Source organism: Paramisgurnus dabryanus, chromosome 3 (genome assembly GCF_030506205.2).
Source record: "Paramisgurnus dabryanus chromosome 3, PD_genome_1.1, whole genome shotgun sequence".
Lineage (NCBI taxonomy): Eukaryota > Metazoa > Chordata > Actinopteri > Cypriniformes > Cobitidae > Paramisgurnus > Paramisgurnus dabryanus.
Genome location: NC_133339.1, coordinates 16658523 through 16681987, shown reverse-complemented (window position 1 = coordinate 16681987; position 23465 = coordinate 16658523). Strand labels below are relative to the sequence as shown.

Below are 23465 nucleotides of genomic sequence, written 5' to 3'. Positions count from 1 at the left end.
CCCCCTGCACTGCTAATTATGTCACTCTCATCTCTTCTCTCCCCCCATTTCTTTCCATCCGTCTCTTTTTCCTTCATCTTATTTTTTCCCAAACTTTGCTTCCTGCCGCCCCCCCCACCTCCACGACCCCACAATTCATTTTCTGCATTAATAATTCCTCTCTGATCTTTAGGTCACGTTCTCATCAGCAGATTATTTCTTTGTAAAGCATTAATTTAATCTTTATAAGAGTTACACGTTCAATAAAAACATCCCTAGTTCAGTGTTTGTGTTTATATTCTTGTGTTTATTTCTCATTCTTCAGTCACTATGAATATAAGATCTGCTCAATGTTTGTTGTAATCAGAAGTGATTCAGTTACACACACATCTGATGTGATGATGATCTGAAGCTCTAGCGCCTCCTGCTGGCACAACACAGACAGAGCAACACAACTCACATCAACACAACACACAGAGGAGATAACACACCACTAAACTAAAATTACACAAATAAACTAAACTGATACAACACAAATAAATTAAACTGATACAACACAAATAAACTAAACTGATACAACACAAATAAACTAAACTGATACAACACAAATAAACTAAACTGATACAACACAAATAAACTAAACTGATACAACACAAATAAATTAAACTGATACAACACAAATAAACTAAACTGATACAACACAAATAAATTAAACTGATACAACACAAATAAATTAAACTGATACAACACAAATAAACTAAACTGATACAACACAAATAAATTAAACTGATACAACACAAATAAATTAAACTGATACAACACAAATAAACTAAACTGATACAACACAAATAAATTAAACTGATACAACACAAATAAATTAAACTGATACAACACAAATAAACTAAACTGATACAACACAAATAAATTAAACTGATACAACACAAATAAACCAAACTGATACAACACAACTAAACTAAACTCATAACACAACTAAACTAAACTCATACAACACAACTAAACTAAACGTCATCTGTGCTTTACTTTTAATTTCCTAACACTTGCATAGAGAGCATTAAATGTTGTTGTTGTTGTTGTGTTTGTGTTCTCAGGTGTAAGACATGAACATACACTGACTGATACACACACACCTTTGTCAGAGTTATTGTATTTTTCTACAGTGTGTAGTTTCATAACAGTGACTTTAAATCTTCAACAAGGGTTTTGATTTTATGACAACTAATATTAAAATAATCTGAAGGAACTGCAAGAGTTTGACATCACAGTTACTATGATGTACGCGCGCGCACACATGCACACAGAAACGCACACGCACACACACACACACACAAACACACACTTACACACACACACACACACACACACACACACACATTCTGGTTTCCATGTTTTGTGGGGACATTCCATAGACGTAATGCATTTTATACCATACAAACTGTATATTCTATTACCCTTACCTGCCCCATTCCCTAACCCCAACCATCACAAAAACCTTTCTTGTACCTTAGATTTTCAATAAACATCATCTTGTTTGATTTATAAGCTTGTTTCCTCATGGGGACATCAAAATGTCCCCACAAGGTCACAAAAACACTGGTATTCCTATCTTTGTGGGGACAATTGGTCCCCGCAACGTGATAATTACCAGGTACACACACACACACGCACGCACACACACACACACACACACACACACGCGCGCACTTACACGCACACGGGCTGTAATGTTCAGTGTGTTCAGTGAAGTCTGCTGTGTTTGATGTTGATGTGGTTCAGTGTCTTTGACTTTAATATAAGAGTGAAGTGACTGATAAATGAAATTAATGAAATAATGTTTATGATTTTTAGGTGATTATAATAAAACAATAAACTCTAAAGTAAAGTTTGTGAAAGATCACAGGTGTTTAGAGATCAAACACATGAATAAGTGTGATACTCATAACATCAGATGACAGGTGTGCACTGTTGTGTTATTTCAATCTGATCTCACAGGAATTTAAATGTATTTTATGAGTTGGCTTATTTGTATGAATTTGTACAAAACAAACAATAATGAAAACCCGTCCTTAATCCCAATGTCACAGAGGCGAAAGTAAATTGTACAGAAACACATGAATGTGGTCGTACAAATTAATACAAATTAAAAACTATATTATGTATGATTTGGCATGAGATTAAAACAAACAGAAACCTAAAGATACATACTGTAAGATATCTGTGACACATATACACATGTTTTCCCATCTCTCTTTCTCTCTCTCTCTCTCTCTCTCTCTCTCTCTCTCTCTCTCTCTCTCTCCTTTCATCTGTTCATCTCTGCCACCAACAACAGCTCCTTTCATTTCAGCTCCCCCCACACTGCTGTAATTCAATGTTCCCAGAAAAACACATGATTGGAAAGTCAGTCACTCTTTACTGCCTCACGCTCTTCATCTCGGCCTTTCCACAGTCTTCCTCAACCACAGAGACATCTGACACGCACACAAACACACGCACGCACAAACACAAAAATGCTGCATGTTTGTTAAATCCCATATATTTATGTATTACTTTACAGCAGGGGTATGGGCAACATCAGTCCTGGAGTGCCGATGTCCTGCAGATTTTAGCTCCATCCCTGATAAAACCTCGTCTAGCTGTAGTTTCAGGTGACTCTTTGATTAGATAGTTCAGGTGTGCTTGATTAGAGATGAAGTTATGCTGCATTCCAGGCAACCTGTAACTCGTAACTCACGACTTTAAAACCACGACTCACGACTCTGAACTGGGAGTACATCGATCTAGTACGAGTTCACGGGTGGGAAGTCACGGGTTTGACTGCCGTTCCAGTGCACTTTCACCGGTAGAAGGATGTAAAAACACGAGTTACAGGCTGCCTGGAACGCATACTCCCAGCTCAGAGTCGTAAGTCGTGGTTTTGAAGTCCTAATTCACAAAAACCTGCCTGGAGCGCAGCACTAAACTCTGCAGGACATCGGCACTTCAGGACCAACGTTTCTTAACCCTGCTTTACAGTTTTTCTCTAAACACAAACTTCTCACTAAAACACACATTTTACACTGCAGTGCACTTGCTTTATAAATGCTTAACACAGGCAGGAAAAAGTTCAACACAACTACAACACAGCTATCATCAAGAAAACACGACAACTCAAAATTCTACACACTTTTATCTGGTATTTTGTGTGGATTGTAGACAGATGAGTCTGAGAGGCAGATGAAGATCATGATGAAGAACAGGACACCAGAGACCATTGGTAAAGTTTGCAGTTGCTGACTTTTTACAAAATACAAGTGCTGCGTACAGTAATATTGAACACTTACTATTACTTGCAGTACTTACAGTAAAGTATTCACTGTATTCACTCAACTAAACTTGTGTGATTACAGTAATAGAGATTTTTAACAGTATTTGTCTAGTGTGTTGTTATATACAATGAACATGTATTTGTCTGTAAGCAGATGTTGGAAGTTGTGTTTTCTATTTTTTAATGTAGTGTCTAATGGATGCTACATTTGCTTCCTCCTATGGAAGTCTATGGTCACTATCTGCTGTGTGTTTACCATCATTTATCAAAATATCTTCTAAAGAAATGTATACAGGATGAGTAAATGATGACAGAATTTTCATTTTAAAGTGAACTATACCTTTAATGTATGACAATGTCTGTCTATAACTGTGAATTTTAAAAATCCACTGATGATCATCAGATCTCTTTCCCTGGTGGTCATAGTTCACTTTTCTCTACTAAACTGTCAGAAAAATGGCTGAAATATTTACCATAGCTGTCACTGCGGTGGTAACTTAATAAATCTGTTGACATAATGAGTTTATATTATGTCAAAGATACATCTATACACCTAACGGTAGATATTAGGAGCTACAGATTATTGACAGCTCGGGTACGCATCTCGGGCATGTACCCCGGGCATGTATCTTGGGCATGTATCTCGGGTATGAATCTCGGGTATGAATCTCGGGTTTGTATTTTGAGCATGTCTATCTAACAGTGTAGCGTTAAACCCAAACCCATCTTCGCATTCTTGCGCGAATGGAATGAAACTAAGACATCCGGCTGATGTAATTATTGATGTTTTTTTTCAGAATCAGACCGCAGAATCTGTGAGAAACACATTCAATCCAGCGTGACCTTACAAAACAAGACAAGAGTCACAAGGACCTAACACAGCCTCAGGGAGGAGAACTTTATGAGACCATCATGAGAAAGGGATGAGAGAGAGAGAGAGAGAGAGAGAGAGAGAGAGAGAGAGAGAGAGAGAGAGAGAGAGAGAGAGAGAGAGAGAGAGAGAGAGAGAGAGAGAGAGAGAGAGAGAATGACTCTTTTGTCGTCTGAATTCTTCAGCATCATTTCTGCATTTCATCAGCTGTGACTCAAACTCACCCACAGATGAGATTCCTGCTGTAACCTTCAGCTCATCCATCATTCATTGCATTGACTGCAAACACACAAACGGATATGTACACACACACACACACACACACACACACACACACACACACACACACACGTATGTGCTGATTTCATTGTCAGAATGTTTGAATAATAACTGGTGTACATGTGTGTATGTTATTTGTGCAACTGGTGTTGGGAGATCTTTTGCATGTAAAATGTCATTACTGTATTGTGTTACTTCTAATAAAGTTAAACTGTTACTCATTATGTCATTTACATCTTTTCAGTGTCATATTAACACTTATTATTATTCTGAATGAATTTAATGTCACGGCCTCAGATCACAGAACACTTCATGTACATTAAATTACATCAACAGCAGTGGAGTTTTTCTGATTGTCTGCTGACAGCTGAAGTTTCTAACAGCACAGATTAATTTTGAGTTCATCAAGTCATTTTAGTTATATAGCACTTTTCACCATTGTTTAATTGTTTTAAATCAGCTTGACATGAATAAAAACAAGAGAAAACTGCTCTATTACTGTGTGGTCATTTATTTCAGATTGACCTTCACTTAATGCAATGATGCCACCATGAAGAAGTGCACTAAAATACACTTTAAGTACACTTAATTAATGATTGATAGTAGGCTACTTATTTTGTAGTTAATATACAAAACAATCAGTCTTTAGTAGGGGTGAGCGGAGCACAAACTAACCCAGGGTTAATTGTAAGACGGCTACTTTACATACAGGACCGACCAATCTGTGCTTTTGGTCTTATTCTCTTAATGTCAGAAGATCTCCTGTGAATTTATGAAAAGTTTTGATGTCTTTTGGTTAAGATATTAAACAAAGAGTGTTTTTGAGACATGAAAGTTAATTTCTAAGTTCTGAATTCAACCTTATATTATTTTAATCACTGTCTTGTTACCTAAAACATAACAGCATTTTGAAACATGTCAGCAACTCCTAGTAACTTATAAAGCCTCAGGTATACAATGATAATGGAATGAAAACAATGTAAATACTTTTCAACAAAGTGATAACTGTTAATACAATATCTGGGGAAATAACTCACTATTATGATTTTTGTCTTATTTCTATGCATTGTTGCATAATACAATGATGGTAAGATGAAAGATCATGTATGGATGAATGTGTGGATATCTATCTATTATAGGCAATGAACCCCACGTATGGGGTAACGTTTGCACTCCTGTCACTTTCAGTGGGATAATGTTAGGTCACACAAACAAACTTTAAGTGTTGATTTGTAGCAGAGATGTCTGTGTTGATTGTGTAAAAATGATTAATCTAACTTCAATATTTTGTGAATGATAGAGCCAAAGTCAAAAAGTGTTAGGTTGTGCTCTGGTCTCCCTTAACTTCTTAAGATAAACTTATGAAGATCTAAGTGAACTCAAATGTAATATCTGCTATCTTGTATACTTTCTTAAGTAGAGCTTTACTTTTAATGACTTTATAACTTCAAAACTTTTAATTAGCACAGAAATAAGACTGTACTTCACATGAACTTGCTGGTATTTCTGTATAAAGAGTTTGATTAGATTCAAGTTTAGTTTCACCTAAGACATGAATCCTGCAGAACACGGATCAGACCACACAAAAGCTCATAAATGGTCATGAGACACAAACTAAAGTCCATCACAATCAGTCTGTTTCAGTCTCTGTCATCGACTGAAGGTTCAGGAGAGGTCAAGAGACGCTGGACAATAAAACTCAATTATAACAAACAGAAGATATGTAAGTATAGCTGAATAGGGATGCATTTCTATCAGTTTAAATCATCATGGTTTCTGTCAAGGAATTTTCATGCTGATTTCAGCAACAACAACAACATTTATTTGTATAACCCAGTCAAAAGTTTGGCCGCTGCATTTTGAGCTCATTTCAGCTATGACAGATGATTTTTATGCCGCCCCAGATATAAAGCATTGCAGTAATCGAGTCTAGATGATATAAAAGCAGGCATTACTCTCTCCAAATCTTTAAAATTAAAAAAAAACTCTTTCATTTGGCAAACTCCTCAGTTGAAAGATCCTGTTTGTCCTAATCCCATTTTAGTGTGTAATGTTGCTATTATAGCATAAATAATACCTGTAATATGATAAAGGTCAAAGTTCACTGCCAGGCGATTTATTTTCCTTAACAGAATTCACCTTTCAAAGCCTACACTGAATGGCCGTTTGAACTTCAGCCCTCTACTTCCTGCTTTAATGACGTCACTAGAACATTTTTTTGACTAAACTCCGCCCACAGGAATACGTCAGTCGCCAGGTAAGCTAACGGCAAGCTAAGCTGCTATTGAATCACAACACACTTAACAAACTACACAATCACAACACACTAAACAAACTACACAATCACAACACACTAAACAAACTACACAATCACAACACACTAAACAAACTACACAATCACAACACACTAAACAAACTACACAATCACAACACACTAAACAAACTACACAATCACAACACACTAAACAAACTACACAATCAGAACGCGATATGCATTTCTGAAGGATGGACTTCATAAAACAAGGAAGACATCAGACCGTTTTTAGGACAGTGAAAACAGCGCTATGGAGTAAGGGTGTCACAATTTTGTTTTTAAATCGAAATCGATCGAAATTAAGTCACAACCTCGAACTTCGAATTAAAAAATGGGATCGTCGATGCTGCCACGCCCCCATGTCACTTCCGGTCGTCTTGTCGAGCGAGGGAAAATAAACCTCTCAGAGGTGCCTTTAAAAACATCGGTCCAGCGGAAAGCGATTTATATTATAAACACGAGGGATGCTACAACTCCTTTTAATGCATATCATAAACAGGATTACTACCTAGTGATCTGCCTTTGGACAGAGCGCAGGTCTCTGCACGTGCACGAGAGTGAGAGAGGCGACAAGATGCAGCGGGTTATATTTTAAACAAAAGGGTTAGTTTGCCTCAGCTCACATGAAACGCATAAAACTGAACAAATATGTAAGGATTACTACTTTAGTTTATGTTTAGACTTTGGACAGATGCGAGAGCGCGTGCATGTGAGACAGAGAGAAGCGCAGCTGCTTATGACGCACCGGTTTTATTTCAGATGCTAGGAGTCCAAGATGTGGCATTAAGTCCATGTGCGTGCAAGAAGGAATCCTCTCTCTACAAGCTCTCTCGAGTACTAGTAAAGTACTAGTAGTTAAAGTAAAGCCCACAAACACCCATGCGAGGAAAAGCACGCAATGTGCATGTTAATGTGAAACTATAATAATAATAATAATAATAATAATAATAATAATAATGGCATATAATTTTTTTCTTTCAAAAAAAAAATGTAAAAATCAAGAATCGAATCGAATCGTGACCTTAGAATCGAAAATGTAATCGAATTGAGGATTTGGAGAACCATGACACCCCTACTATAGAGATAAGTCAATTATGTGAGTGTTTTTTATACAGTGTTTTTTTTACACGTGAAACATGAACACATGTTATATTAAAAACAATCAAAGCTTCAAAAACACAGAAAGAACGAGACCTTTAAAGAAACGAGCTTTCACCACCACATTGTTGTTTTTGTTGTTGTTGTTTGTTAGTAGAGTTACTTTCTGAAATGAACAACAAAGTCATCATGATGACGTCACTAAACTCAAGCAGACCAATCAGCATTCAGGACCAGAAATCTCATTATATAATGTAATACTTATAGTGAGAGAATAAAGTGACTCTGAATCTTCAAAATGATACGCTATTTATATATGTAAAAATAAAACAAACCATCTGCAATCCAAAACCATTTAACTTTCATAACGTGGCACATTTACTTGTCAAATTCAACAGCAGAATATAAGACAGGATTTAATGTTGTGTGGAATTAATTCAAAGATGAAAGTGTTTTTATAAACACTTTTATATGCGTCCGGCCCAAACTTAACTTCCGGTCTGTGCTTGTTTATCGGTCTGGTTAGCGCTGTGTGAAGGGAGGTTTGGCAGACAATCTGTATTTAAGATTTTATAGATACATTTTACACAGTTTATGTTAGCTCAATGTAGCTTTTGATCGAGGGCTACCTCCTGATTTCTCTGATGAACCCAATACGTAAAATTCATTGACTGGCCACTTGAGGCTCCAAAAGAGAGTCAATTCCCATAGACCCCCATATTAAAATGCCCAACTTTACAGTAGAGAATAATATGTTTACAGCCTGGTACAAAACGTGTTTTTGGTCTATAGAGCTAATTTTGCTATAACTGTCAAGGGGGTGAATTTTTTTGTAACTCATCTGTTTAAATGATATTAAGCCTTAAAGGGCGTGGCCACTTGAGTGACAGGTGAAGAAGCACTGCTGTCTCTAGGGTCGAGCTAGGTGGGCAGGTTATTCGCGAGTGATGAACAGCCAAGATGGTGACGGTAGGCACCACCAACAATTGGCTTCTAAAAATCTCTTCACAAACCAATGGGTGACGTCATGAACACTACGTCTATACTTTTTATTTTATTGTTTACTTAATATAGGCTACTGGTTAAGCGGTTGTAATACCAGGTGTGAACATGAATGTCTCTCTCATCCATTTGTGATCGGATTATCAAAAACGCATCTTAATAGCAGGTATACACAACCTCTAAAGTTATTTATTGGTTGTTTTTTTTGCTTAATTAATTACTCTAGAATGACTCTGTTGTTATTGATTTTTGCAGAAGTCTACCAGAAGCTACATTTGGTCCATGAAAGTAATTTGTTTATGTTGTTGTTGCTGAAATCGTCTATACATAAAGCCGATGGGGAGGGGCTAACAAACATGAGCACTTGATGATGTGACATGAAACACATGAACAGAGGAAGACAAATATTTTTTATTGTGTATTAATCAGTAAATAGCTTTACTTTTGACCAAATCTACTTATGAGTTGTTTCTATGGTGACGACACCTGCCGGGATGTATCGCTTGAGACGGATTTACGCATACCTGAAAACCAGGTCTCTCTCTCGCCCTCCTCCACCCCTAACCCACATTAAACCCCATATCAGCTTCCTCAGATGTTTCTCCAACACAATTGGGGTAACTGGACTCTTGGTGGAGGCAGTCAGAGGAGATATGAAGTGACCACACAATGGCCCATTCATTCTCTCTCTCCATCTCTATTCTTCCCCAGCTGCAGAGGAATCCTGTCCAAGTCTTTGCCCCCCACCACACAACTGCCACCCGTCCACCAGCAGAAAGAGAGAAACACAAAAGCCGGATTCATCCCGAACGGCACATCGAGCGGGACCTATTTAAGCGTTACGCAGCTGCATCGATTTATTAAAAGATGGGTGGAGAAAGAGATGGAGGTCAGCAGGGGTCACGGACCCCCAGACGATTTTATTAACCCTCTGAAGATGATAACATGTTAATGAGCTTGAAATATTCAGCAGAATGTCGAGAATGAAGAAAGCGTTGGAAACAGAGGAGGAACGCTACAAGTCAAGCATTACAGTAAACGGCAGTGATAAAGTTCAGTGATGTACGGATGGACGTCACTTCATGTAAATGAGCACCGTCCATAACAAACAGACATTATGACAGAAAATCACTGAAGAAGTGACTTCAGATATTCAATAACAACCCTGTAAGCCCAGACCAAATGATGAACTAAATTAAATCTACTTAGGATTGATGAACAGACAATTTACATTTTTCTTGTCTCCTTTCAGCTATATATCCTTGTTATATTAACAAAACATTTCCTGTTCTACAAATGGTCAGTTAACAATACTTTATTTCACACATCATAAAACTTGTAATGTTAAGAAAACTGCAATCTTTGCCTCTCAATAAAGACGATACCTTACAAAGCAAAGTTAACATCAACTAAAGCAAAGGTTTCAACTTCACGCAGAGACCTCAACACACAAATCTCAATAATGTTGATCGTATCAAACCTCATGATGAGCTCTTAACTTCACCACAAAAATAATAACAACAAAAATATAACTGCAGTCGTAGATATGAAGACGACAACAGCAAAACAACACTTATATAACAGTAGAAGTTCATTTATGCATGATGCAATGCAAGATGTGTAATAGGTTCAAATCCAGAGATTTAAATGAACTAGAATGAATTTATTCAACTCAAAATGTCTTGTTAACAGTGAACAGCTTCACAACTGAGAAAAATGTAGTTTTGAGAAACACACACACATGCACGCACATAAACACACAGGGTTCCGTGTTTTGTATGGACTTTACAGTACATAGATGTAATGGTTTTTATACTGTACAAACTATATATTTTAGATAAACATCAATCTGTTTGATTTGGGGACCTCAATATGTCCCCACAAGGTCAAAAATGTATTCCTATCTTTGTGATGATTACCAGGTACACACACACACAGATCTCTTTGAAACCTCTTTGTCTTCCCAGCAGAATATTTTCAGCACAGGTGGACACACAAACTCATCTTTCTCTACAGTCTGCTGATGTGATTATTCAATAAAACTATAAATATATAAAGAGAAACTTCAGGGGGTGCAGAATCTCATTAAAAAAAGTTTGTTAATATAATATCATATTAGATATTTTGAGATATATTTAAATAAAACTGCTTTACTCTCTTAAAATTACAGATGCTAAATGATGCCATTTTTCTAGCTGAATGATTTCATAAAGAAGCTCTAACATCTAAATAATCTTTCAGTTTCAGTCAAAACCTCCTTTAATTTTACTTAAATCAGAAAAAGAGTTCTTTAGATTATTTTATTCATATGAGTGTAGCTAAAGAAATAACTCTTTCTTTAACAATGAGTTTCTCATCACTGTATTTTGTACAATATTTTATATTATTTAATATATTCAAATATATAAAAATAAGAAGAGAATGTTAAAATATCTCTTTCTCTGTCTTGAAGTCATTTCTCAGGGATGAAGTGAAAGTCTCTGAGAGTAAGATTAGTTCTCATGAAGTGATGATGGTCAGGTGATGATGAAGCTCCACCCACAAGACGTTTCACTTCATTCACAGAGAAAACCTCAGTGCATGACCTTTCCTGTAGATCACTGCATCCACATACAGGAATTCCCCCAGGAATTTTCTCCATCATTACTTTGGACAAAAGGTCAATCCTTCATTCTCAGAGGAGAAATGATCAACACTACACTCACTCTCAGTGCTTCTCCATCTCTTTTATTTCATCCCTTACTTCCTGTCATGAAACTTTCTGACTGCACATCATACAGAACGAGATCAGGTGTGTGTTTGTGTGTGTGATGACCTCACTGTCTTAAGACAGGCATGCATGTCCCATATTCACATTGACCTTTTGACTTCTGGACTCATGATGATCTTACTGACACCTCTGTGACCGTCTCCAACGGCAACAAGCATCATCCTCATCATTACAGTCACATGATGGATAACCACACCAAACAAACACACACACACACACACACACACACACACACACACACACAAATCTAATTAAGCAGCATGAACAAAGATGATAAAACTCTTCTGAGCCGACAGCAAACTTTGCCTTCAGCTATCATGTGATATTAGACAAGTTTTATCCTTGTCTAACTTCAAATATAGGTTTAAAACGCACTTATATTTTTATCACCTAATATTAGCCCATTATTTGAAATTGTTCTATTGAAATATAGAGTTAGGGTAATACATTTGTTGCTCTTTTATTTGTTTTCTTTTTTTGTACAGTCAGTTAGTCTGTTTGAATGTGCTTTATAATTATATTTTACTAACTTACATTTTTACATTTACAGAATGAACAAAAGCTGCTGTAAACGACAAATAAAGACTGAATTAATCGCTGCTCAGTTTCATGAATCCACATCGAAGCTTAAAAAAACTCAAACGTTATTAATTTGCGCACCTAAACGAGTTTCAACAATACATTTCGTTAAGTTTAAGTTAGCTATTGATTTTTATTTGATTTGGAAATTTTGATTTGCCAAATATTTATACAACACATGCGCTTGTTGAAATTAACAGGGATTTATAAACTTATTTAAATTATTACTTGAATTACTACTAATACCCACAATTAAACAGTAATCATTTCTATCATCAAGATGCATAAATCAATTAAATGGTAACTATAAAAAAATTTAAATAATGCCTGGCAATTATACTATTTTTCTTTCTTCGTGCATGTTTATAAAATGTAAGACCTTTTGCACAATTGTGACACAAATTAAATTTAAATGTACTTTTTAAAAAACTTTTTTATAATTATGAAAAATGCGCTTTTACAACTTACTAATACAACGTCACACCTTCAAACAACAACAACAACAATATAAATACTAATGCGACTAAAATGTTACCATTTAATCTTATATATTTTATTCGATTCAAATAATTTGACAGCTTTCATATTTTAAACAAAAGCAAGGCGCAAGTTAATGATTAATAATTAATATTGACGCGTCAGGCGCAAAAGTATCCAGCGCACCTGCAAACTCACGGAGAAAGATCCACAGAAAAAAACATTACTTTTTCGATTTCAAAAATCTATAAAATATTTAAAATATAAGCTACGAATAACAGCATTAACAAAGAGTATTTTATAAATGATTATTATTAACGATAAGCTCATATGATTATCTAATTAAAAACATTTAATAACACAACAATTGAAATGTGTGCCACTGACGAATATATAGAATTAAAAATAAAATTAGCCGTTAAAATGTTATGACACAATCGAAATATAAAATTAATTTACAGAAACAACTAAAGTTCCAAATGCTCAAAGAAGTTAAGATGTTATTAAGGAAACCCCATCATCAAAAATAATAAACCAAATATGTCATCCACAAGACTACAGGAAGAATTAGAACAGAAAGCAAAGCGCACAAATGCGAATAACGACATTATTTCCTTGAGAATATTTCATCTTATGATCTGCAGATAGTTTACGTTACTGGGCTTGGAGACAAAGTTACTTTCACAAAACAGTGTTCTCATCGCTTTCCTGTGCGTCTTTCCCAGCAACTTCTCTAGCAACAGGGAGAAAACTCACATGAAAGTGTCGAGCAGGCCCCGGGTCCGTGTTCCCCCCTGCAGGACAGGACGCCCGTGTCGGGTGAGCAGTGACATCCACAGATCTGCGCGTGTTTTTCCTCTCTATATGTGTAGGTTTGCAGGAACACGGAGAAAAAGACGCTCTAAAGAGAGACACACGTCTTTTCTCTTTTCTTTTCTTTTTTTATATACACAGAAGAGAACTGCTTTTTGTTCCTCATTTTTTCATTTAAGAGGGTAATGGAAGGGGGGTGCTCGTTTGATCACATGATTACAATTCACCTGAGATAAAACAAAGGACGCAAAGAAAGAGAGAGACCGAGACAGAGAGATGCTCTCATAGTCAGGATCCCCTTATCAGAGTCAACATTCATGGATAATGAAAAAGGCAATGATTTTTGGCTTGGGTGGGGGGGGGGTGTCGCGAGATGGCAATACAAGAGGTTATTGTTGACCAGAACAGCGCGTGTATTTGTATGCGTTTGGCCCATCGTTTCCCTCTCTTCTCGTCTTTCTATATTTTCTGCAAACGCTGTTTAAACGTGTTAAATGCGCTCTCTGTGTGTTTATGTGACGGGACACTGATGCGATTATAAAACTTAACACATAACACAACACAAGCTCATTCCAGAGCTGCGCGCGCGGTGTGAATCGGGCCTGCGCTGTACACAATCATGCACATGCGGTTAAACATTGCAATTTCATCAAAAACTACAAATGTGCTCCTCCTAGGAAAGTTTCTTATATTATATATTACAGGGCATTTTAAGTGACCAATTAAAAACATCTTAAGCAATTGTTGGAAAAACCTATACTGCATTAATTTCTAATTTTGTTCAACCCCACACCGCGGCAAATGCGCATGTAAGAATTAAGACATTATTGCGCACAGCAGGTGCGCAAAATCCCATCAGGCGATGGGCCGACGCGGGCGCTGCTGACAGGTTTGTGACGCTTGGCGGATCGGAAGGCCCCTGTACTCCACTCAACCTCACTTTTACCCTGCGGCACAACTAGTCCAACAACGGGCCAGTGTGATCGGAAATAGTTCAAAGAATGAGCCAAAACCATGTGACACTGTGACCACCTGTGACCAGAAAACCACGAAAGCCTAAATAAGAAATATACAGTGGTAAACATTACACAACTAAGTTAACAAGTATAACTCTTTAGGCAGAGATTTGCACACCATATAGTTTATTACAAACATCCTTAGATTTCGGAGATTAAAACCCCAAACTATGCGCGGTGTGATTAATTTCATTTAATAAAAATGTAATTACAGAAATCAAAATTAAAGGGTGATAAAACAAGAAAGAAATAAAATGTGACCAATATCTTTCATTTAACATAAACATATATTAAAATGTCCTAAAAACAGATATGTGGTTTAATGCCAATTACAAATATAAAAAAGCAGTAAATATCACTGGCTTTAAAGCCCTTTAAGACATTCCGACACTTTTTCCTACATCACACCATGAGCTCCAAAGACGAATAAACGAAGACATGCATTTAAATGTTTAAATCGCAAATAAAGATTCAATTACACTCGAGGCCAAATATTACTGCGGGCTGCGGCTGATTTGCAGGAGAAATCACGCCCTCCATTAGAAAACTCCGGGCACAATCAGCAGCCAATCAGAGAGCGACCCGATGGGCTCCTTTAAGAGATTTTTTCCGTGAATTGGTTTTTTTCTCACTCTTCACACAACGAGGCTCTTTAAGCCCCGGCGAGCGACACAGAGGGGCATTCAGAGCGCGAGCGAGGGGGCAGGAACCGACGGACGGACTCTCGCGCTGGGCGGGCGACCTGCTTTAGTGCAGTAAGACGCTTGACGCTATTACTTCTCTCTCTTACTCTCTCTTTCACTAACTCTGTATATGGATATATGACACTGGAATCACGTCTGAACGGGAAAAATATAATAATTAAATACATTATATTGGATTTATTTCTCTACTTTAACACTTTAAGCTTGCATGCGTTTTGTACGGGTTATTGTACATAGTTTGAAGTTTGGTAACACGATTATGCGATTACTGAAAAGAAGAAATAATCTCAATGAATAACAAATGGATTCAGGAAGGACCTAAAAAGTGTCAAATACACTACTTAAAAAACTATTTTGGGAAAACACACTTTTAAACTAGCCTATGAAATATTCATGCGAATGTGTAAATCACAGTCGCGTTGTGGTAAATTTTCATTTAGTCATTGGTTTATCTTTCTTTATCGTAAAAACTCTGCTTAACGAAACACTTTAGAATAACTAAACTTCAAACTATTAATTAAATTTAGAGATTATTTAACGATGCTTTGAAACATTTGCTAAAGACATTTTTAAAAGTTTACTACGTGACACAATGTTTTCCTGTACAATGTGAGCTAATTTTGTAGTCTGTAATCGAAATTGCCCTTAAGATTTAAAAGTGTTCATATGACTGTGGAAAAAACAACTAAAGGTCCTACTAAAGGCTACTAGTCAACATTGGAAGTGGATCAAAAAGTTTTATCAAAATTGTCCTAAGACCAGAACGGGTATTGGTTTTAAGACACCTTTTATGAAAGGTTTTGATCCACTTCAAATGTTGACTAGTGTATAAATGCGAGTTCGTATTAGTCCGACTTTGCAGAAACTAACAATATGCTTGCTTAAATCTGATGTTGTAAAATTTTTATCAACATAAATGTCGAGATGTTTGGTGGTATTTAATTGGAACTGTGTCCTTTAGTAGAGTTTTTGTTTTGGCATGTGAAAATTAGGGGCAAATTATTGCCAAGCCAGGCGTTATGATCTTATTGAATGAACTGGCACAAATTATTTAAAAACTTTGTCGAAATACAGTACATGTGCTCAACGATGGACTAAATCACATTTAAAAGAATAAATTGAGTGGTGACAGAAAGACAGATAATGAGCTTCAGTACAGAGGTGTAACTTCCGCACATGTTCGCGCAAAACAGGCGCTTTTTGTACTGAAACAAGTTTAATGGAAAACTGCGCAAACACAAGCGCTCTATTCAGAAATATTACTGAAGCAATAGTACACGTGTTACTAAAACTATTTAATATTCAGTGCTAGTCTAAACAAATACATTTACTCTAAAAGAGACGCATTAAGATGGAAAAACGAAAGACACAAATCTGACAGCATGCTCATCCGTGTCTGATTATAATTAAAACTGATCTGACAGAAATAACTACAGTCAGATGGGTCACATTTCTCCCACAAGACACACACAGATCTTTAATAATCAGAAACAGTCAAGCATACAGGGAACATGCTGAAAGAAATACTGTCAGTAATGTCTCATGTTGTGTGTAACGCGTCATGTATGTGCTCTCAGTTAAGTCGTCGCTTGTGCTTTCACACACAAACACATGTGTGATTCAGCCCCGCGCGCGCGGGCACACCGTCACTGTTTATCCAGCAATGAAGCCGGTATTATTCCAGCAGCTTCTCTCCCGGGAGCTTGAACAAACCGCCAGACCTTCAACAGTAGCCTGTTAGCAGGAGTGAAGCTAAAATAACACACACTGACGCCACAGTATGATTGCAGCGCTGCTCTGGAAACAGATGAATTGTAAATAAAGTAAAAGCCACAGTGTTTAGAGCAACTTTTCCTGAACACGTTTATCTTGTTCTCGAGATGTTTGAGTGCTGCGTTATGAACAGCAGTCATGTTGTCCCCTTACATCTGTAAAATCGATCTAAAACTCTAACATTTTAATATAAAATACTAACCGTGTGGACACGGAACGCAAACACTTTGTTATAAATGTATGACGCACCTGTTGTCTTCTGATGATCTTTATGTGGATTGTTTCGCAGGTCTTGGTAAAGCAGATCTTCATCCTGAGGAAGACAGTGAATGGGTTCGTTGTGAAAGAACCTAGCGTATGTGTAAAGAGTGGTAAAGTTCTACTGGAGGACTTAAATCAACCGAGCACAGATCACAGATAGAACCGTTAACTTACCGACACCCTTGACCGGAGCGTAAGAGAAGCGATGTCAACAGAGGAACACAGTTTATCTGAGGTGGAGATGAGTCCCGGGGTGTCCGACGATGGCCACTCCATGTCCCCCGGGCACTCGTCGGGCGCTGCTGGAGGGCCGGACTCCCCGTTGCCCTGCCAGCCGTCCCAGATGTCGGGCGTCGGCGAGGAAGCGGCGGGCGTTTCCGGGGGCGTCTCGGTAAAGTCGGACGACGAGGACGATCGTTTCCCCATCGGCATCCGTGAGGCGGTCAGTCAGGTGCTGAACGGCTACGACTGGACTCTCGTGCCCATGCCCGTGCGAGTGAACTCGGGCAGTAAGAGCAAACCGCACGTGAAGCGGCCGATGAACGCGTTCATGGTGTGGGCGCAGGCCGCGCGCAGGAAACTGGCAGATCAATATCCGCATCTGCACAACGCCGAGCTCAGCAAAACTCTCGGCAAACTCTGGAGGTGAGAACAGATGACATTAAACCACAACAACAATAATTATAATAGTAAGAATTTACAACAAGATCAGATGATCGTACACCTTGACGTTCGCGTAAACTTGCAAAACTATGTCCAAATACATAAATAAAAAGTGGTTTAAACTGGCTCTTACAAATTTCACAGCCTCAAACATTAATCACTTAAGAAATGACAGACATAAATTTATGATGATAATTATAGTAGTTAATAACATTTAAATGAACAGTTAAATGCATCCACAGTGAGTTCTGCTCCTGTCAGTAGTTGTGATGTCCAGATTTATTATAAACCTAATAAGACCTGGACACAGCAGTGGTCACTTCTGAGGTCCTCAGGTTTCGAGGTTCTCATGGGCTTTAGTTGGGAATAATCATTCCTTCAGAAGACCATATTAGAGGGACAAATCCCTTCAGGAGCTGACGTGGAAAGAGTAATCACACGCACGCATGCGCGCGCACACATGCCACAAACAGCCCCATTAACATACGACTGAAAGCCAACATCAGCCGTTACTGAGTTCATTTTAATGAAGCATTGAGTGTGACTCCACTGAACTTACAGACACAGCAGTGAAGGTGTTAAATACACGCCTGGACACTGAAATGTATGGAGAGTCCAGTAAATAAAAGTGTCTCGCGACACACATGATGGGGTAACAGACGGCCTACAACACCAGCAACTACTAAAAACAAGAGCAGAAATCTGAGCCGTTCTTATTATTTAACAGTTTGATGTCACATGATAGATGGAAAATATGATTTTATTGGCACTGTGATATATATAAACAGGATTAAACAGCAATCTTCATTATTTTTTGTATTGTAAAAAATATAAGTAGGCCTATTTCACAATTGAAGAGATCAATGTAACATTATACCATGCAGAAAGTGAGCGGTTTTTATGCATGTGTGTTTCAGGCTCCTCAACGAAGCGGATAAGAGGCCTTTCATTGAAGAAGCCGAGCGTTTGAGGAAACAGCATAAGAAGGATTATCCCGAGTACAAATACCAGCCACGTCGACGCAAGAATGGCAAACTAGGAACCAACTCTGAGACCGACGGCCACTCTGAGGGTGAGGTCAGTCACAGCCAATCACATTACAAGAGCCTGCACCTGGAGGTGGCACACGGGGCAGGATCACCGCTGGGTGACGGGCATCACCCTCACGCTACAGGTAAGATACACAAACACCTGCTTACATCAACCTTCGTCATCAACCTTGAACAACACTTCCATAATATTCTTCTCTATGTGTTTGTTCTTCTTTCAGGTCAGAATCACAGCCCTCCTACGCCCCCTACCACACCTAAGACAGAACTGCAGGGGGGAAAATCTGGGGAGGGGAAGCGTGAGGGTGGAGCCGGGGGTTCCAGGGGCGGTCTTGGGGTGGGAGCAGATGGAAGCTCCTCCTCTGCGTCCGGGAGCAGTAAACCTCACATCGACTTTGGTAACGTGGACATTGGTGAGATCAGCCACGATGTGATGGCCAACATGGAACCGTTTGACGTTAATGAATTTGACCAGTACTTACCGCCGAACGGGCACCCCGGGGTGGCGCAGGCGTCGGGCGGCACAGGCTCTGGATCCTCGGCTTCCCCGTACACGTACGGCATCTCGTCAGCCCTGGCGGCTGCCAGCGGGCACTCCACCGCCTGGCTGTCCAAACAGCAGCTGCCATCCCAGCAACACCTGGGCTCAGATGGCGGGAAAACTCAGATAAAGAGCGAGGCGCACTTCTCCAGCGAGGCGGCGGCCTCGGCGAGCGGCTCTCACGTCACCTACACGCCTCTCAGCCTGCCGCACTATAGCTCCGCCTTCCCTTCACTGGCGTCCCGTGCCCAGTTTGCAGAATACGCCGATCACCAGGCGTCCGGCTCCTATTACGCCCACTCCGGTCAGACCTCCGGCCTTTACTCTGCTTTCTCTTACATGGGCCCTTCACAGAGGCCCCTATACACGGCCATCCCGGACCCCGGGTCTGTGCCGCAGTCACACAGCCCTACACACTGGGAGCAGCCCGTATACACCACGCTGTCTCGACCGTGACAAAGACATACAACTTAAGGTTTTGCTCCTGTTTAATATCCAGTAGCTGAAAGGTCTAAACTAGTGTATATGTGCTTGAAAATCATGAAATATTTTCACCTGCACTACAATCTACACGGATGGAGATCTGAGAGAAAACTTCTGGAGTGTGTGGAGATCTGCAGGGAAAATATTATCACCATGTGCCTCAGGCTTTTAAAAACATGGCCCATCACAAAGATGTCTGCTCTTATTCTCATTAGATTCAAGAAAGTTGACTCCTATGGTATTTCAAGTGTTACATATTACCAAAGTAAGAGACCAAAACATTAAAACAGGAACAAATAGATGAGTTTCTTTGTGTGGTTTAGCAGAAGATCTCAAACTTCACCCAACACAAACACAATACCTGATCATGTTATCTATACATCTGTGTTTTTTATTTGTATAAATGAATAATCTCGTTTTATTAACCAAAATAAGGCCATATTGTCATCAGAATAATAATGATGTGTTTGCATTGTTGTAATCTTTTCTATTGTTATGTTGTAATTGTGTTGCCATAACTCCACTGAACATCTTCACCACTGTCTCGTGTTTGTTTGTCGGTGTGTGTAAATATCTTTACCTTGTTACTCTAAACACAGACGTGATGCTGTAATGAAGTAAAAACACCTTTACCATCTGTCAAGTGTCCGATATAGAAAATCAAAAATTTGACGCAGAGTTTAATTCACGTCAGGATGCAAAACTATTATTGTGAAAAGTATATTTTCATTATAATTTTACAAAATGTTGTGTGTTTTTTATATTTTTTAAACATATTTTGTGAAAATAACACATGAACATGACAATGTAAAGGGTTTCCATTTTCAGCTAGAAATTAAACATCATGATATAATTTAGTAAAAGTTACGACTGATGTTATGTTTCTGTAAACAAAGTTTAATTATTTTTTCATCCCTTTTGATTGTAGACTTTTAGGCGATTTATTATTGAAAGAAAAACAAGCAAAAACTCAATGTTAGAGCCTACATCTTACAGTAGGTCATCCTTATTTTATATATATTACAGAATATTATTTATATTTGTTGTTTTGTTTGTTTTTTATCAGTAGTGTTTTATTCTGATGTTGGATATTTTTTGTTGTGTAATGTTGTGGTGGGTAAGTGTTGTTGTTTTTCAGTGTAAATAGAAGAGAGCAATGACTAACCTCCCTCACTTTAAATAAAGCTAAAGTCCATACAAACTCACTCTCATAAGGAAAAGTCATTTCTTTCATATTTATATTCTTAGTCCTGACACAGACAGTTTGTTTATTCAGTGATGCATTGTGTATTCCCAGTATTCCCGGATGATCAACAATTATAAACTTTTTTCTTAATTCATTATTTAATCACACTACTAAGAATAAATAGTGCACAGCTTGTGTTTTTACAAACTCTTGTACCATGGCTGGTGCATTATTTTAGTAAACACTAAGAAGTGTACACTTTACATTCATCATCGCAGTACGTGCAGTGTGTAGGCTACTGAACTGAAGCTCGTGTACTGGAGCTTCACTCTGATTGGTTGAAATCATCATCATCATCTCAACGGCTTCTGCATTTCTACATTAATATTGTGTAAATGCTGTTATGCATATCTGTGTGCGTGTGTGTGTGTTGAGAGTTCAGGCTGATTTCTAATTCTCCTGATTTAATCATCTGTGTGATACTTTGCTTAAACAAAGAGACTCATTCAGCTCTGGGGAGGGAGGGGGCTTATAGCGCACAGTTTCACTGAAACACACACACACACACAGAGCAGGTCTGCATCTGAACATTCCTAAACTGTGCATGAGAGAGAGAGAGAGAGAGAGAGAGAGAGAGAGAGAGAGAGAGAGAGAGAGAGAGAGAGAGAGAGAGAGAGAGAGAGAGAGAGAGAGAGAGAGAGAGAGAGAGAGAGAGAGAGAAATCAATTTATTTTTTGTCCTCTCTCTCTCTCGTCATTAGACTGAGTGATGTACTGAAGATTTCACAGATAAACAGAAATGTAATATAATCTACATAACTATATTATCAGTGGTGTACAAAGACTTTACATAATGAACTGTATTGTTTTTATTATCTTAGAATGAGTCGTTTTTATCTACATACACCACGGCTCATGAAAGTTACCGTCATGTTTCTACAGTTGCGCTAAACGGACAAATTGTTAACAGTGCACATTTCAGATTTGTTTGTCCTATGCCGGCCACCATGTGGGTTTTAAAATTGAGGGGTAAGCTGTTGGTTGCAATTCAAGATCTCACCACTAGATGTCTCTAAAATTCACACACACCACCTTAACCCATGTCGGTATAACATTACTATAAATGATAACGGCCATGTTATTTATTTATTTCTTTTTCATTGCCGGGGTTTCGATGTACAATACATTAAATGAAAATGTACAAAGATTTATATATTAAAATATTACAATAATAAGAAAAAATGTGTTCCAGTAGGACTTTTAACAAAAACAGTTTAAAGGAGTTTTAATATCTTAATAGCTTTGGAATTTTTGGAAGAGAGCTTTGATGTAAAGTTGGATTTCCTTTTCAAAAATAATAAATGTGGGTTTTTGATGAGAGAATTTATTGTGATGACTATGAAACCTATCTAATAACAGTAAATATTAATTATAATGTTCATTTTCTCTTGTTTTGGCAACAGAAGGTTATGGTTAATATATTTACAGAAATCAATCCAAAAGAGTTTGTAAAGTCATATTTCCAAAAAATATGAAGTGCTATTTCACTGGAGGAACCACAGAAAGAGTAGCTTGTTTGTTGTGTCTATTGTCTTTTTTAAGTATAGGCCTACGTAGGCTGGGAAAATGTATATTGTTCACAATAATCGTGCATCAAACGGTTGTCCAAATTTGACAATAGTTGACGTTTTTGAACTATTAAGAGATAATTACCTAACCACTCCTGAAGTCTTCATCATTTGTGAGTGATTCCGCGATTATCAGAGTCAGAAGAAATGAGTTGAAGGTCTCAAATTGAAACGATGAGGACACCTGTGTGCTATGTTGAAATTCTGCTCTTGAGTCGCTCTCGCGGGAATGTGACGTCATACACCGAACGGTCTGCGCAGCGAACACTGATCAGTGTAGGCGACACATGAGGTCAAGCACACGGTGTTCGTCACCTAATTATTTTCTATGTTTAGGTCAACAACTGGAACAATTTCAGAAATAAAATATATTTAATAGAACAACTTTATCTATATTAACAACATTACAGTCAATAAAGCAATGTAAAAACATATTACTGATGTCTAATTAATTAGCAATGAAGGGTCAAGCGCATCATGTTGTGGAATGCAAATTTTGGAAAATGTAGTATATTATTCAGGCAAATGTAGGATATTCATGCATATACTCTATAAATAAGTAAGAGAAAATTCTAACACTATATAAATATATAATTTATTCACTTTAAAGCAACAGTTGTGTGTTTTACTCGAACATATATTTGACTTCTTTTGA

General features: G+C 37.9%; 1 protein-coding gene across 2 annotated transcripts; it reads left to right on the top strand.

Moving 5' to 3' along the window:
• The first annotated feature begins 15143 nt into the window (after positions 1-15143).
• Positions 15144-21202, top strand: sox10 (SRY-box transcription factor 10). Of its 2 annotated transcripts, XM_065278458.1 has the most exons (4): positions 15144-15278; positions 17290-17906; positions 18842-19098; positions 19195-21202. In XM_065278458.1, exons 2-4 carry the CDS (start codon positions 17467-17469, stop codon positions 19968-19970), a joined length of 1473 nt encoding a protein of 490 aa, XP_065134530.1. In that variant the 5' UTR covers positions 15144-15278; positions 17290-17466; the 3' UTR covers positions 19971-21202. The 2 variants fall into 2 exon arrangements, with proteins under 2 accessions (XP_065134530.1, XP_065134529.1); XM_065278457.1 differs by having other exon boundaries at positions 18842-21202.
• Positions 21203-23465: the final 2263 nt, after the last annotated feature.